At 38.4% G+C, this 17,708-nt stretch overlaps 1 protein-coding gene across 2 annotated transcripts in view; it reads right to left on the reverse strand.

Moving 5' to 3' along the window:
* vwc2l (von Willebrand factor C domain containing 2 like) overlaps positions 1-17,468 on the reverse strand; it is a 31,909-nt gene extending 14,441 nt beyond the window's left edge. Inside the window, exons 1-2 of one of the 2 annotated variants that reach the window (XM_008403874.2) lie at positions 16,546-17,468; positions 15,024-15,568 (exon numbers count right to left, since the gene is read on the reverse strand). In XM_008403874.2, the coding sequence (XP_008402096.1) occupies positions 15,024-15,449 (426 nt within the window). In that variant the 5' untranslated portion in view covers positions 15,450-15,568; positions 16,546-17,468. Of the gene's footprint in view, positions 1-15,023; positions 15,569-16,243 lie in introns of both variants that reach the window. The other variant, XM_008403870.2, reaches the window with a different exon arrangement.
* Between the last annotated feature and the right edge of the window lie 240 nt (positions 17,469-17,708).

Raw genomic sequence — 17,708 nt, forward strand, 5'->3', positions numbered from 1 at the left:
CTCCAGTATTAAAAATTATACTTTTCCCTGGATATAAAAGTCTTATCTCAAATATTGTGTTTCTATTAGCTGTAAGAACAAAAAGCATAAGTAACATCTAAGGGCCAGAAAACCTCAGTCCGTGTGTAATTAATCTACAGAAATGAACGAACCTTTAAACGGCATTGTAATGTACAGAATATGACGGTAAAATGACAGAAACAGTACGGAGAGTATTAATCAAAGAAGCAAGATGACTCTCCAGGATGTGCAGATGTCCACAGCTCAGGTGGGGGGACCTGTCCACAAATTTGCCTTTATAGAGGTTTGGCTGGAAGAAAGCAGTTGTAAAAACAAATGTGTTAGAAGTCCTGTTTGCAGAGTACTTTGAGCCATGCAGGGGACACAGCAACATGCAGAAGAAGGCACTCTGGTCAAATAAGACCAAAGGTGCCATGTGTGACAGAAAATGAACACTTCATAACACATTGACCAAACACCATCTCCACCATAAGGCACAGTGGTGTCAATATCTTGCTCTTGGGAGGCTTTTCTTTGGCAGAAACAGGGAAACTGGACAGAATTACTGAATAAATAAAAACCAATGCTGGAGAAAAAAAAAAAGATGCTGTAAAAGACTTGAGAAATACGACTTGAACTGTAGCCGACCTTACAGCGAAATAACAACCTTAGACATACAAGCTTGTAGAGACAGACGTGAAAGTCCTGATTTAGGGAGACTGAATACAAATGCAACAACCGTATTCTTATTTTTATCTTTGAAAAAGTAGAGCTTTTTTTTTTTTTTTTCATTTTTGGTTTATGTCACCATTATAGATATGATTTCTGGAAAGAATACAAGCTAGAATTAATGGCTAAATAAAAAAAATCAAAGGAATATATGAACAGACAAAGAAAAAATAAATAAATACCAGAACTATAATTTAAAGAGTGCAAAAAAAAGTCTCCCACTAAAGGGATAGCATCTCTGTCACAGAGAGATGCTATACTGTCTCCACTGTATTGAAACCAGCCTAAACAGAAATGTACTCCTATGTCACTACAAGCTAATTTCATGGCTGATAAGAGATTTTCTATTTTATAGAACTGTCAGTCACGGGCCTTTTTTACTGATATGAACTTAAAAAGCCCTATATTTCGTTTGAAGAAGAAATAAACTGTGAAAGATAGACATTTCTAAACCAGTGGTTGTTGTCCAACCATACGGTGAAAAGTGATGTCCCAAACCACAGTGTAACCATGGTTTCTACTCTTAAGCTCAGCTCATATCTAAAGAAGTCATCCAGAAGCCCACTGGGTGATATAAGAAGGCATTGACTGTTATGTGGTTCCAAAGTAGTGTGACTTGTAATACTGTAGATTACCTAGAAACAGTTTTCATTTTATTTATTATACTTAATGTACATCATATTATTTTTAATTTAGTTTTTCTTTAGCTATTCATAAGGGTTGTGTGATCTGAAGCACCAAAGCAGCCCCAGATCATCACACTAACTGGTTTACTGTTTTACATCATGTTTTACTTTAAGTGTGATGTGCCTTTTCTCTGAAATATTGTGTTTAAATTAGTCAGTCTGCAGAATATTTTTCCAAAAGTCTTCGGGATTATCAAGATGATTACTTTGGAAAATGCTCAGTGCCTCCAAATCCGAGGCCATGGTCTTGAACCGGACATGGGTAGAGTGCCTTCTCCGGGTCAGGGGGGTCGTCCTGCCTCAAGTGGAGGAGTTTAAGTATCTGGGGATCTTGTTCACGAATGAGGGAAAAAGGGAGCGGGAGATTGACAGGTGGATTGGGGCAGCGTCTACTGTGAAGCGGGCGCTGTACCGGTCCGTCGTGGTGAAGAGAGAACTGAGTCAAAAAGCAAAGCTCTCGATTTTCTGGTCGATCTACGTTCCCACCTTCATCTATGATCATGAGCTTTGGGTCATGACCGAAAGAACGAGATMMYGGATACAAGCGGCCKAAATGGGTTTCCYMYGCAGGGTGGCTGGGCTCTCCCTTAGAGATAGGGTGAGAAGCTYGGTCATCCGGRAGGGACTCAGAGTAGAACCGCTGCTCCTCCACGTCGAGAGGAGCCAGTTGAGGTGGCTCGGGCATCTGGTCAGGATGCCTCCTGGTGATGTGTTTCAGGCACGTCCCACCGGGAGGAGGCCTCGGGGAAGACCCAGAACATGCTGGAGGGACTATGTCTCTCGGCTGGCCTGGGAACGCCTTGGGAATCCTGACTTTCTGATTAAAGAATATGTGGATGAAGCTAAAGAATTAGTTGATAACAAGTGGGGCCTTCCAACCTCAGAGCTGGAGCTCATCGCCAAATATTAATTGTCAAAAATACCAGTGAAAAGAGCAAAAAGCTGGTCAGCAACATGCCAGAAGGGTGTGATTGCTGAAATGCCAACAGAGTGCTCCTATTTATTTCACGTCATTTTTAATACAATGTAAATTCAAACAGATACATCACTTTGTTAATAATCCCATGAAATAATCCTTTTACATTGTTCATTTTTCTTTTGAGGTATGTCTGTCTCATCTCCCCTCAGAAATAAACATCTTGGTTGAAATTTAATTATTTAACATTTTAATCTGCACATTGAGTTTGTATATTTCCTGCCACATTAAGCACATAAAGCAAAGAGAAGTTAAGACATTTAGACACTGTTGAAATATGTTCCCCTTGTTTGAAGTTTTGACATTATCTTTAAGACTATTGCAGCTGTATAAACATTTTTACTCTTAGTAAACGACAATATAAAAGTAAAATAAGCAAGGACAAGAGACATATTGAAATACATCTAAAGCAGATATCAAAATGACAGGTGTAAGAAAACAGCTTTTTGAAACAAAATATAAGTGCTAAAGACTGAGGCGGTTGTCCTCTCTCTCATACTGTAATGAAAATACACTATCATTGTCAGTCACATGTGATATTGCTTCTGAAATTACTATTCTTTGCTTTGGTCTTCCTTGTCCCACACCTCCTCTCTTTAATTTTCCAGTCCATACACCTCCTTATTTTAGCTTCTCAGATGATTTCCTTCAATGTATGCTTTTAAACGCCAATAACTTGTGCACTCCAGGGCGCCTTTGTATTAGTTTTCCATATCGCTGAAAAGTCTGATCAAATTTCAGTTATTATGTATAATCCGTGACGACACCTTTGTTCTGAACTGCATTTCACTTCTGCTTCCATGGGTTGGCATTACATGCTGCTTGTCCTTCATAGTAAAAAATCTATTGTAAATACAAAGCGAGTGTAAGATATCTGCTCTTTGAGTGTGACTTATTTTCCGTTGTTTGCCCAGGTGAGGTTTTGGGTTAGAAAAGTAAGTTTCTAAGACCACCTGAAAGTTTGCTCACTGAATGAAGTTTGCGCTTAGTGACATTAAAAAAAAACTTTTTTTATGTCACTAGGAAAGACAGTGACAGTGACAAAGTAGAGAAATGAGGTTATTTTAACAATGTTACAATGGATTAACGACAAGTTGGTTATTGGCCGTCAATCAAAAATATCTGGTACAGCCCTGATTGTTCAGTACGCACGGATCCTGAACAAATACAAAGTTGTTTTATACCTGAACACATTCTGAATTCTGAATTTATGTGCTACTTTAAAAAATGACATTAAAATAAAACTGGGAGGACTCCCAGATCTCAATTAACTGCTTTTTTGGAACATTAGGATTTTCATGGGCCGTAAGGTGGGCTGAACCAAAACTTTATGTGGCCGTACGCATCCTTCGACATCCATAGTATACTGCTTACTCTGCACTTAACTGAATAACTCACCTGGAACTACGGTACTTTGAGGTGACTGTATCTCTGGTACTTGAGAAAAATCAGCTGATGTCCACCTGGCAACCTGCAGCATCCAATTAGCTGAGAAGAGGAGGAATCCTCTTAGATGAGAGAGGATTTTCCCAACAGCTGTGCTTGCTGCAATCAGGTACAGCTGGCATGCTAACATACCCTTTATTTTTATGCATTTGAACAAATGTTTTTTTCTAGAATTGTGCTACTCATGGTGGGAGCAACTTGAAGTATGTTTGTTTGAATTTGTCCTTTTTGTAGACTTTGGCTCATGATTTTTTTTTTTTCTTGGTTGATGCATTGGTCTTTTAGACAATTATTCCCTCTGGCTTTAGATGCTGTGCAAGTGGAAACATTTTTGCTCTTACTTTTTTTTTTCTTTAAAACCTGTTGCGATGCTCAACTTTGGCGACAAGACATTGTTTTTACAACTGGGAGCAGCTGATTAACATCTCTGAAGCACAAATCATTCCTGAACTGCGACCATCTCCTCCATCGATCATAATGGCCAGAGTCTCTCTCCCAGGCTTTCTAAGCACACGGCCAGAGAGATTTAAAAAGGAGTGGCAAAAGCAAATTAGATAAAATGACTGTTTGCCAGTAACTGATTGTGTCATCCTGGACATGTTACTGTAAAATAATATGGTCTCTGCTAACCGGGAATTGAGCAATCGCATGTCATGACAGTCATGTGACTGTTACACAGCAGCAGTCTTCAGTGAGGCGTCTTCAGATTTTTTCCAAGACTGACTGGGGATCATTTCTGCCCACAGACTCACAATCCACAACGACTCTTGAAAGAGAACTGGATCATATGAGATACGACAACATTTAATTTCCCTTTGGTATAGATATCATATTTTTGAATTGAACTGAAAGCACAGCATGTTTTTTTTTTTTTAATCAGCCACTTATAAGACAGGATAAAAAAAGACCTTAAAAAACATCCTTTATTTGCATAATTGAAATGAAAGAAAAACCATAAGCTGCCAGCTGAATTGGACAAAGAAGAATAAAAAAAGATCTCCGCTGCATATTTGAGTGTTCAAGTACAACTTATAATACCAATATCTGCACAAGCATTTCTAAGCCAGATCTGACTTAGAATTAGAACATTATCAAAACAAGAGTAAACCCAAGCTTCTGGAGAAACCGTCAATTAACCCAAAACTAAAGACACATACTAAAGCAGCAGGTGTAACAGCTGCTATGCTGTTACACCTGTAATATAAGATAAACACTGTTTTATATATTGCATACCACGTATTAAGATTGTAAGGACTACTTTTTTTCTGGTGCAGTCTGGTTTATTTCAATTTTAAGAGATATTTCAAACCTCTAAGGACAAACATTTTTCATGGTTTCTGAACAAACTCTTGTGTAGGCAGAAAACTGCTGTGCTCGACATGTGGGAGGTCGGTCAAACAAACAAACAAACAAACAAATGAGAAGGGAGATGAATCTCGCTAATGTGCACAGAAATCTTGCAAAACAGTTTGGTTCAACGAATTCCTCTTGTCATGTTTTATCATTGTTGACAAGGGAAGTTAAAATTAGCTGAATTACATCAGCCACAATGAGAATTAAATAATTTCAAATGCTCAAAGAGTTTCGTCAGAGCAAGAATGACAATGGCATGGAATAAGTTGGCTGGACTAATTAAGGACACCAGGGACATTTTTAAAAGGGACATTTGATATTAATAAAAAAGATCAACTTTACTAGTTCCAGTTCAAACTTAAAAGGAAACTTTGGATATGGTTTCCTCTGCATCAGCACAGATGAGCTATGATTAGTGTTTTTTTTTTTTTCATCCTGATATGTCCGCAGTAATCCTCAGGTTTAATTGTGTTTTATAAAAGAAAAAAAAAAAAACGACTCGACTCCCTTTGAAGAAAAACGTTTCTTTCATATCATGAGTGGTCTTTAAAAATCATGCATCAAACATCCTTAAAGCAGTGACATTTTCTTTGTAGGTTAATCTGGCAAACTGGCGTGTCTAACAGCTCAGGTAGAAGCCTGCAGATGCTTCATAGGCAATGAAACATGAAAGATGGAATTCAACATCAGCGCTACTTTGTGCGCCTATAAAACATTGGAGAAAATCCCTGTCAGTAGTCTCTGGCATCTGATGCTTTCAGCAAGTCCTATTGTATGAGGTCTACCGTGAAGAGGATCAGTCATGCCTAAGTCCAGGCACACAAAGGAAAATGGAGCAGTTGCACCAAATTTAGACGTGCCGCCAGATGTTGAGGTGAAAAAAAAAAAAAAACACTTCTGTTGTTCCCACTTTTATTGGCTGGGTATTAGAGCGAATTGGCTGTCATGCTTTCCATTCCACACTTAGACAAATGGGAACAGGGAGCGAGGCAATAAACGGTCTAATAACTTTCAGCGGGGGCAAATGTTAATGGCAGTGGTCAAACTTTTAAGCTGGACAGCAAAGTCACAGGAAGCTTACTCATGCATTTAATAGGAGTGACAGTTTGACAGTCAAAAAGCTTGCATTCATTGTGTGTATTTAAACATATATTTTACAGTGTCCACTGATGCATGGAAAGAAGTAGAATGACACACTTTCTCCCAAAAACTCTGAACTCTGACTACAGGTGCCAACATTTCAAATAAATAAACTGTTCTTTGTGACAAAATTGTTTTGCACTTATTGGCACTATTGTTGCCTCTGGCAAATTGGAGAGGAAAATCAATTTCAGCAATCATTGCTACATCCTTTATGGATGTACTCTCGCAAATGTTTTTGATAAACAAGAGTTACTAACGACTGGCATGTGCGATGAGTGTGCACATCCGTACGTGCACACGTACGGAAGCCATACGTGGGTGTATGGCTTCTGTTTTTAATGTATTCTGACAACTGTATGTGTTGAATTTTAAGTACTACATAAGCGCAGTAAAGCTTTGTTATCCTTGTAACAACTATGAAGAAAAAAAGACATCACAAAAAGATTAGTATGTTCTTGCATTTCTAATGATCAAATTCAGTCAGATAAAAGTAAAACATCTTATGAAAGAGCAAGGCTGATGCAGGTGGTGCTGAATTTGACCAGTTTTGCAAAACTTCAAAAGACATACAGCAGCAAGTGTTTTATCTTTGTGCACAAATTCGCTTTTAAAAGTTGCTTATTTTATATATAACCACACTACATATTTATCTTTAACCACAATACAGTGGATTTTGAGAGTGTAGGCCGAAAGAGGTACCCAAGATAAAATCAGTGTAAAAAAATGTAATGCTCTAATCTGTTGAACATGAGAACATAAGATCTGCAACCTGCGATTTATTTTTAGTCATTCTATACTTTATACATTCTCATCCATGAAACTAAGCTTTTTTTGTATAGTGAACATTTAATCGAGGGAACTACATACAAAACCATAGAGATGTTTGTTCAACAATTAGGTTACCTTTAGCTCTCCATTGGTTAAATAAACAACAAAAATTATTTCCTGAAGAGGAAGACTTGATAGTATTTATGAATAATACATACTGATAAATCTATTACAAATTCCAAGTATTCTTGGAATTTGTAATAGATACTTATGAGTCAAGTAATAATGAAAAGTATATGTAATACCTGCTTAAATTTTGTTTTGTTCTATACTCAAAGTAAAGAAACATCCATTAACCAGCAGCAGTGTGGGGAAAAATGGTTGTGATTCAAGATTTGGTGTTAGATTTCTCTCAGGTGAGTGAGACAGAGAGGAATATTATATTAGAGGCTATTTCAGTCTACAATTTAAAAAAAAAAAAAAATACTTAGACTGATCAAAACTAAAGCCAGTAAACCAAAACTAAACGTGCATTCCCTAGGACCCAATTAATGCTAATGGCAGATTTATTCTATCAGATAGTTTCTAATCTTGTCAGAGTAACGAAGGAGAGACTCACCCACAGCACCATTTGTGTTGGAACCAAACTGGCCTTTACACCATATATAACACATCTTGCAAGATGTGGGGAAAAAATAAAAAAATAAAAATAATAATATGTATCCCAACAGCACACAAACTGGTTGCATTATTTTTGCAGTGAGATGGTGAACATGAGGCCATCAACAAATACCATAAATTGGACTTAAGATTTTCAAAAACTCTTTTGTTACCCATTTAAACCCCTCTATGTCATAAACTGAATAATATGCAAAACACAGCCTAGTTACAATAAAGGAAGGCTAATAAGAACGACAACACATAACCTTCACACTCCCTAAACAGCAGTCTCCTTAGTAGATACTAATGCCCTTTCCTTTAACACTGTGGGTTCTAAGACTTTCTTATTAAAGTGAGTAAAGATGCTGCAGTTTTTGGCATGATACCATAACATTTTACATGATTGCTCTTTATTTTCCTCATGCCAACTGAACTGTAATTAATGAAAAACTGTTTTTAACCCTTAATGTGTCAAATGATTCTTTCATTCTGTTGGCCCTTGGTCAAGGTTAACATGGAGGTGAAATGCTCTGTTGATGGACTTGATCTCACATGAAAATGGGGAGCTTATGTACTTATAAAATCTGAAGCCTTGCATCTCAATGCAGGGCTGAGCTGGATTTGGTTTGACACACTAACACACCAGTCTGTACAGATTAGGCACATGGATTTTAAAGAGGTTGATGCCACACACCTTTTACCAAAGCTAACATGCTAATGAGAGCTCAATCAGCTACCTATATTACCCAAAAGAAGTGTCATTTAAAAAAAAAAAAATAATTAAATTATGTGTCATTCAAATGAAACACTGTGATGAACAAGGCAAATACATAATGTCCTAAAAAATGAATTTTTGTTCAGCTTCCACAGGTAAAAGGTAATCAAATATAAATTATACAAAGTATCAATTGAACTGGTTGGAACTAACAATATTGTACTTTTGTGCTTGAATGATGACACCAGATCAACACAATTTAAATGTTTTGGAAATACCTAGTAGTTGCTTAGCAAAGTGATCTCAAATTAAAGCCAAAAAAGTTGTCAACAGTTGAAGGGCATGGGCATCAATTGTTAGTAAAACTCCCGATGATGGTGTTGTGGAAACAACAATAGTCTAGGAGAAGAAAAGGAATACTTTCTAAGAAAAATATCTAAAACAAGTTAATGAAGTAGAGAATAAACTCTGACCTACTTAAAAAAAAATGCATGACTCCTAATAAAAAGTCGGAACATTGTGAATAATGATGCTTTTCTACTGACCTATTTAGCTGAAGTCTGAGTGCACGCACATGCCTGCTTCAGTTTGTTTCAGTGCCATGTAATGCAAAGAAAATTCATTAATGGAAAATGTTTGAGCATCTTCCAAAGGGTTTCCAGCTTTGGCCTGATTTCATCTTTGACTGAAATGAAGTCAAAGATGTTATGAAATGTTCTGCGTGTGGTTTGCACGGCAGATATAGTGCAAAGTTGATCAACAGAGATCAATTTTGGCCTATTTATCCTTGATATTTTATGTCTATCTATTCTACTTTCCATGATTATCGGTGATATTCTTGTTCTTTGCTCTTTCTTATTCTTTGTGATGCACGTGTTTTTCTGTTGGGTTTTTTTAATGTTAATTTTATATCCACTCTCAGGTACAACAAATATTTAGTCAAATCTTTGTTTTTGTGTTCAGACTCTGAAAGCTGAAATTTTTGCAAAATAATCCAGATTCTTTTGTGCTTCTGGTGAGCTTGGTGAGTTCAAGAACTATTTCTTAGCAATGCATCCATGCACTTGTGATAACTATTTACTCATTCAGGTTGAACAACAAAAAATTCATCCTCATTTGCTTGTTTGGTAGTTATGACTTAATGTTGCAAGAACATTGACTGTATTGTTGAACAATTTGAGTGTGGGTAAAAGGCTTTGCAATTATCTCACAAAGTTGAAATACGGTATGTTTATCAGTTAGTCAATCTCTTTTCTTTGGACACTTTGGTTACCGTTGCCTGACTGCATTTGGGACGATTGTAATTAATTGTTTTTGTATCCCATGCTATTATGTCAGCCCTAACCTTCAACTATATCTGCTGTTGATGTTTATAACCATTCTCTCCTCCACATCAAAAAGTCTGTGGAGTGACATTTTGATGATTAGAGTTATAAGAAAACATTTCCATCACCCGTTAGTCTTCTTGTCCTCCTCACCTGAATACTTCTTATTACTCATGAAATATGCCTGTGGTATTCCTGAGAGTAAAAAAGTAAAAGAGAGTGTATAAGGGTGTAGGGCTGGCATCCAGGTACAGATGAGCTGAGCCTCCTCATCAGAGATTCCCTTATTGGACTGGAGGCATCCCTGGTTTTTGCTGCTGGTTACTCTTGGAAACTACGACAGCCCTCGTCCTTGACTCTTCTAGTCTGATTCAACTTGCAAGCGATTAAGGCTGGCTCTACTAACACGTTTTATTGTATCTTATTATATCCTTCTCCTGGCCCTGCCGCTGTGCTTTTAAAAATGTTACAGATTTGTTGTCTTGTATGATTAAGTTGGAGAGTATTAAAATTCATGGGGACTTCAACATGTATACTGGTGTTGCCTCATCAGTAGCTGAAATTTGAATCTATCTTTGATTCTTTTGATATTGTCTGACATGTTTCTGGGCCAACCCATATAATAAAGGTCATGGCTTGGACTTTCTCCTTTGTTTGACCCTTAATATTACCAATATATCTGTGTAGGATGTACAACTGAGAGATTATAATTGTTGATCAAAAGTGATTTTCATCTTACATGCCTGTTAGGAGTTTTGGTGTGTCTGCAGGAAGTGCTTTTGGAGTTCCTCATGGCTCTGTACTAGGACCTATTTGGTTTTTTAAATGTATTCCTCTGTAAGCCAGATAACTCAGCAGTTCAGCGATGCTTCATATTTTGGCTGATGATATTCAGCTGTACTTCTCATATGAGCTTCACGAACATTGTCTTTTATTAACTGCTTAGCAAACATTAAGTGGTAGTTGAGTGACAACTACTTACAGCTAAAGCCAGACAAAATGTTTTGTGTGACACTAATCAGCAACTGCGTGATTTGTGATGCTCCCAGGAGTGAGACACCCCCCCTCCAACCAACCAAAAATTAAAGCTAATCCATTATGATTTACAACCAGAAAACAATGTAATAAAGTGTTATATTTCCAATAAAAAAACCCACCATGCTCCATTAAAAAAAAAAAATTAAACATTGCACTTTGTTCCACCACAGAAAAAGGCAACAACAAAATTGTTTTGGAAAGGTCAAGATACAACAAAAATAGATCAAAAAGAGCAATTTCTTGTAACTAACCATCATACTTCAGTCTGTGTTGAGGAATAGAATATGATTCTTCAGGCTGAAGTGGAGAATGGATGAAAACTTTCCTATTTATTTGCAGCTACTTTTATCATTAAAATATCAGACAGACTATGAGTAAAGATCAACAATGTGTGTTCATTCACACAAGTAAGAAAATGAATAATTATTCCAGATTAATGATAAAATAAAGAAGGGTGTATGTACACAATTTTAATCTCTTTCCCCTATATCTTTTTTATTTGTGTTTGTTTTTTTTTTACATTGTATAGAGTTGAAAACATTCATAAAATATTCACAAATCCGCTTTGCTGGAGCTTGTGTCCCTATTTTTACGTGAACAAGAGAACACATTGCACAAATAGCACTAGCTGTTGGATATATTATTGAAGAGCATCTAAGCTACGAGCACTCACTTAGCTTTAGTTTCATTCAGAGGATAATAAGAGCTGCTTCCCCACTTTACTCTGAGCTCTTTAGAGACATAGACAAAGGGTACATATTGTTTGAGTTGACAGTCAACAACATGATGTTGAAAAGCATTCTTCTAATCTGACTTATAGTATAAAAACTTTACACCAGATTCAATTATCTGTGGAAATGTTGTCTATTCATATCTATCCACTAAAGCAATCATTTAAAAAAATGTACATGATGTACTTGTCATAATTGTGCGATCTTAAAGTTAAAGTGTGTGGAAAATTAACAAGACAATTTTGAGGAATAACAGTCATCAATCATCTTAATTGCATGATATAAGTTCAGATTACAACAATATTGGGGGGGGGGGAGGATGGAAGTTTTATTCCCATTGTTTGCTTGCTGTATTTGGCTGAGTGAACTGGAATAGATACACTAATCTTATCTCTGAGCACTGATTTGTTTGCTCAGACATGACTAAAATCTGCGATTAGCTACGGAGCTTGTTGTTTGGGCCATGTTGTGTCATATCTTATTTCAGTCACTCCCAGCCTGGATGCACTTGCGGGGAGCTGAAACTAGGAGGTCTCCTCATGGGCAGCAACAGTTTAAACACAGACTGTAGTTGTCATACCCCTGGTGTCATTTTTAATCAGACAGTGCTGTCATGCTCCATAACAACTGCAGAGACGCTGGCATGATGGGTAGAGACCTGCTGCAAGAGCGATGACTCAGTGTCCACACAACAGCAGCGCATGAAAATACTGTTTTAGGATCTGTCGGTGTGGTAACGATGGTCCAGTGTGCGGTTGATAGGTGTGGAATCACACTGGGTGGCAGCCTTGTTGGTGTCCTCGGCCAAAGATAAAGTTTGATGGTACAGTTACAGTACATAAAGGCTAATCTAAGCAATACACATTTTGAAGATAAACTGTAACAAACGCATCTAATTTAAATGGCTAACCTTCTCTGGTTTCATTTATTGAATAGGTCTGCGTATTCACATGGGTGGCTTCCGKGAACAAGTTGTAAAACAAAAAACATTCAAAATGAATCCACGCTAAGAATATTCTCTTACTGGYATGTGGAACTTAAAAACACGGCAGCTGTTCTAAAATTAATGACAAGTGTTACCTGTTTGTGTTAGAAATAGCTTATCAGTTTATTATGGATATGCTGTTTCAGGAAGGGCTATTCTTATTGTTTCCAGTAAAATTGATTCAATCTGAATAACCACAACCATCATTAGAGGTATTTATATTTAAGTTGAGTAAACCTATCAGATGATACTGTATAAATCAGATCTAAAACACTGTAGCACATATTCAGACAGCAATTTGACTCTCTGCCCTCTAAATGCTATAATTATGTCTGTGGGTGTTGGGAGACAGAATCGCTCTTTACTTTAATGTGAAATACAGAATTAAAAGAAATTTAATTTTGGGGGTTATTGAGTATCAGCCATTATACTTAGCATATATAATTTGCAAATATAATATATGATAAGAAATTTTAACATCACTACCCAATTATTTTGGTAATAAATTCTACATAAACATTTTATTAAAATGTAATTGAAAGTGTTGGGTCAACTGTTGGTCATCAATCATCTTGAGTCATGTCCAATGGAGAATAATAAGGGTGATAGATCTACAGTGGGGCAAAAAAGTATTTAGTCAGCCACCAACTGTGCAAGTTCTCCCACTTAAAAAGATGAGAGAGGCCTGTAATTTTCATCATAGATGTACCTCAACTATGAGAGACAACTATGAGATGGTATTCTCCCAGTCATCTTCTGGATCATCCAAATGCTCTCTAGCAAACTTGAGAAGGGCCTTGACATGTACTGTCTTAAGCAGGGGGACACGTCTGGCACTGTAGGTTTGAGTCCCTGGCGGCGTAGTGTGTTACTGATGGTAGCCTTTGTTACTTTGGTCCCAGCTCTCTGCAGGTCATTCACTAGGTTCCCCCATGTGGTTCTGGATTTTTGCTCACCGTTCTTGTGATCATTTTGACCCCACGGGGTGTGATCTTGCGTGGACCCCCAGATCGAGGGAGATTATCAGTGGTCTTGTAAGTGTTCCATTTTCTAATAATTGATCCCACAGTTGATTTCTTTACACCAAGCTGTTTACCTATTGCAGATTCAGTATTCCCAGGTAGGTGCAGGTTTATAATTTTGTTTCGGGTGTCCTTTGACAGCTCTCTAGTTTTGGCCATGGTGGAGTTTAGAGTGTGACTGTTTGAGGTTGTGGACAGGTGTGTTTTATACTGATAACGAGTTCAAATAAGTGCCATTAATACAGGTAACAAGTGGAGGACAGAGGAGCCTCTTACAGAAGAAGTTACACGGCTGTGAGAGCCTGAAATCTTGCTTGTTTGTAGCTGACCAAATACTTATTTTCCACCATATATTGCCAATAAATTCTTTAAAAATCAGAAAATGTGATTTTCTGGATTTTTTCTCCCCTTTTGTCTCTCATAGTTGAGGTACATCTATGATGAAAATTACAGGCCTCTCTCATCTTTTTAAGTGGGAGAACTTGCACAATTGGTGGCTGACTAAATACTTTTTTGCCCCACTGTATGTGGGTTGGTTTAATGAACATTTCAGCTTAGACAAAGCGGGGAAAGTCTTTGTTGGTGCAAGAGTGCACGAAATGGCAAAAACTAAACAATATCTTTAAATATAGTGGTAGTTGTAATGCCTGTTTTGGTTTTTCCTTGCGCTTTCATGACACATTTGTAAAGAATTTCCACAACAGAATGAGACTAATACTGCAAGGAATTTTTTCACGTTTTTTTTTCCTTGTCACCAGGTCTCCAAAAATATACCATAGAAGAAAAATGTTTTCATCCTCTTTTTATTTATTTATTTTATTTTAAAACCAAAAAAATGGAAATAAAATGTTCTATTGTGGATTTTTATAACAAATGAAAAGCTTATTATTTTTCTAAACAGTCATGCAACTTTTGCAGCTCTAAGCAAATTTCATTTAGCTGGATCATGGGTGAAAATTCCTCTTTGGATGGGAAAGATTGAAAATCCCTAGCCTACATTATTGCACGAAGAGCTTTGTTKKAGGCCTGCACCCTTCAATAGAAACAGTTTTATGTGAGGGTCGGGATAATGTGCCTCAAAGGCAACAAGTTCTCTGAATTCCCCAAGACTCGAATCCCACTGAGCAACKGAAGGATGTCCTGGTCAAACAAGATCAAGCCATGAAGCCTCTGCCTCTCAGCTTACAAGACTTACAACATCTGCTAGTTAATATCTCGGTGTCATGTATCATAATAAATCTTCAAGGGGTCATTAGAGTCCATGCATCAATGAGTCAGAGTTGGAGACAGGTGGCCACAATGTTATGCCAGATCCGTGTATCTACTTTACATAAGTTATTTAAATCAACSCAAACAAAATGCATCCAGGTTCTGTGCTTGGAATTGCAACAGTTTTACCTTGTGGCTTTGTACAAGGACACACACACTCAAACAATAATGGCCTACCTTGAATTCTTCCAGGATTTTATACGTTTTCCCTCGGTACTCGCAAAAGTTTTTAACCTCCTTGCACTCGGGGCAGCATCCATTGTGCTCTACTTTCGTGCACTTCGGGTGCAGTTTCGGGCACTCGGGCTGGTCGCACACGGGCCCGTCCTCCGTGCACACGCACGGGCAGTTTGAGTGTCCCGGATAGAAACGCTCCCCGAGCTTGTACACGAACCCGCTGTCGTCGACRCACCCCTTCCCCCTGTAGTCGTCAAAGACGATGTTATCCGCGGCGGTCCGCTCTGCCTCGTCGGCGACGTAATCCTCGGGGTTGCCAACCGTGGCCGGAGACGCGACGCTCAGGGCCAGGAGGAGAAACAGGAGGAGGACGGAGGCGGCCGAGAGGAGAGGGCCCATCCTTCCCCGCGGCGTTAACATCCACATTCAACACGACTGCGCGGATGTCATCTCTAAGCTCCGGGGATTCTCTCCGGATCCGACCAGGTCTTTATCATTGCTATCATCGTTATCACTGCTGTCATCGTGTATCCGAAAGAGGTGTTCTGCAGTGGAATGACAAAGAAATTTAATAAATAAATAAATAAATAAATACATAGATAATAATCATGGCATGGGGTGGTGATTTCACTGCTGCTATTTTGCGCATTCTCACAACCCTGTCTCACCTTGCGATGTACTTTTTTTTTTTTTTTTTTTTTTTCTTTTTCCCTGCAACAAGTTTTATCAAAGAGATGATTTTACACGATGAAAGGCAGTTTCGTTTCGGTTGTCTGGCAGCGTTTGCTGTTCAACAGGTTTGTTATATAGTGCAGCAGCAGATGTAGGTCCAAGAGCAGCAACAGAACAACAAGAGTGTGGTATTCATTACTGAGGTGGGTGGAGTGTTTTTATTTTCCACATTTTGAAAAGGTCGACCAATTTGAGGTTAAAAACATGGAGAACTTTATATAAAGGACCATAAACAACAGGTAGTTTCATTTGTCACATTTAAAATGTATTTGCTCGTGTTAGCTTGAATAGTAAACTAAATCAGCACTGCTAGGCATGCAGCTATACATTTTTAAAAATCCACCACCCTCTTTATTTATTTATTTAGTTTTTTTTTTTTATAAAGAAGCAGTAAAACTATCCATGTGCATTTAGAGCTTCGTGTTTTACAATGCCAGATGGATTTCAGGGACAGCAGTGGCGCACTTTAAACGATAAGGCAAACTCACCGTGGCTAAAAATAATAATAATAATCTTGATATCCTCTTTGTGTGAAGCCAAGAAAATCCAGAGCACGGATTGCTGGAACAGATCTCAGATAGCCGCCTTGCCCATTGGAAACTTCACTCTCATCCACGCATTAGATTCACAAGGCTCCCCGAAACACTATTGTTCCCCTCCTTCCTCGTGGATTATGGGTTTGAAAGCAAGTAGTGATCAGCCTTTTTTTTTCTTCGCTCTTTCCAAATGCAAAGACGGTGACATTCACGAAAAAGTAGGTCTGTGTCATCATTACCCTCATCCGACTCACCTTTCTGAGACAATATCGCAGTTCACGTCCAACAGCATGCGGCACAGACGCACAGAGCTACACACACAMAAAAAAAACTGCTTAAAATCCTCCGTATAGCGYTCCCTGAGAATCCAGAGTATAGTCAGTATATCCAAATGATGCAGGTTGGTCAGCGGCTGTCGGTCTCGTTGCGTATATATGCGAGCGTACATCCAGCGGTTGCATTGTAAAACACAAATCCACTATGACTTAGACGAAAGATTATGCAAAAAAAATGGGGAGCGGGGAGCAAAGCACTTCTGAATGAAGGCAGTCATTAGAGGATTTTGCAGTTGAGGTTTGCATTAATCGCCAGTAGGCGAGWCTGAGGAGGGAGCGCTCCCGACTTTCAGAACCTTGGAGAGCGACCGTCTCCTGCGTCCTGCTCTGAGCAGAACAGAGCGCCCCCCAGCTCCGCTCYGTCCACCTCCTGTGTCACCCACAGTCACAACACTCACATCTCACAACCACAGAAAAAAAAACTACCACTACATTTCTGGGGGATCGCCTTGCCAAAAACACGAAGCTAAAAAAAATAAAATAAAATAAAAAAGTCAGATAATAATAATACTAATAAAAAAGTGAGATTTCAACCGGTAGATTGAGCAGGTATAGGCTACAGTTTGCGGATGCGTGTTAGTTCACTATTGCTTCTGTGAACTGGTGCGCCTCGGTGCATGCTTGTCTCATAATGAGGTACTAACTACACATATGTCTTTGTACACGCACTTGTGTGCATCTCTGCTCCTGTCTTCACACATGACCTGCAGCATGTTCCCCTGAGTCACCCATAATTTGCAGCACATTTTCACGGCGACCTATTTGTATTCTGCCGTGCATCACACAGAGGSGAGTCAGACTTTCTCTGCCCCCACAGCAAAAGAAGAAAAAAAATACAGTAAGATTCTGCGGCAATGTGGGCTTTGTTTTACAGAAGCTAACCCATAGGGGCCACTGCCTAACTGCGTTCAGCCCAAACACATGACTGAGAGAGAGAGAGAGAAAGAGAGAGAGAAAGCCCAGAGCACCATCAGTTAATTAAATATTCCTATGAGAAATCATGAATATTTAACTACTCCAAATATGTGGCTCAAAACGCCTCACAGGAGGGGGAACCTGCACAGCAAAAAGTATTCTGACTC

The sequence above is a fragment of the Poecilia reticulata genome, linkage group LG2, assembly GCF_000633615.1.
Source record: "Poecilia reticulata strain Guanapo linkage group LG2, Guppy_female_1.0+MT, whole genome shotgun sequence".
NCBI lineage: Eukaryota > Metazoa > Chordata > Actinopteri > Cyprinodontiformes > Poeciliidae > Poecilia > Poecilia reticulata.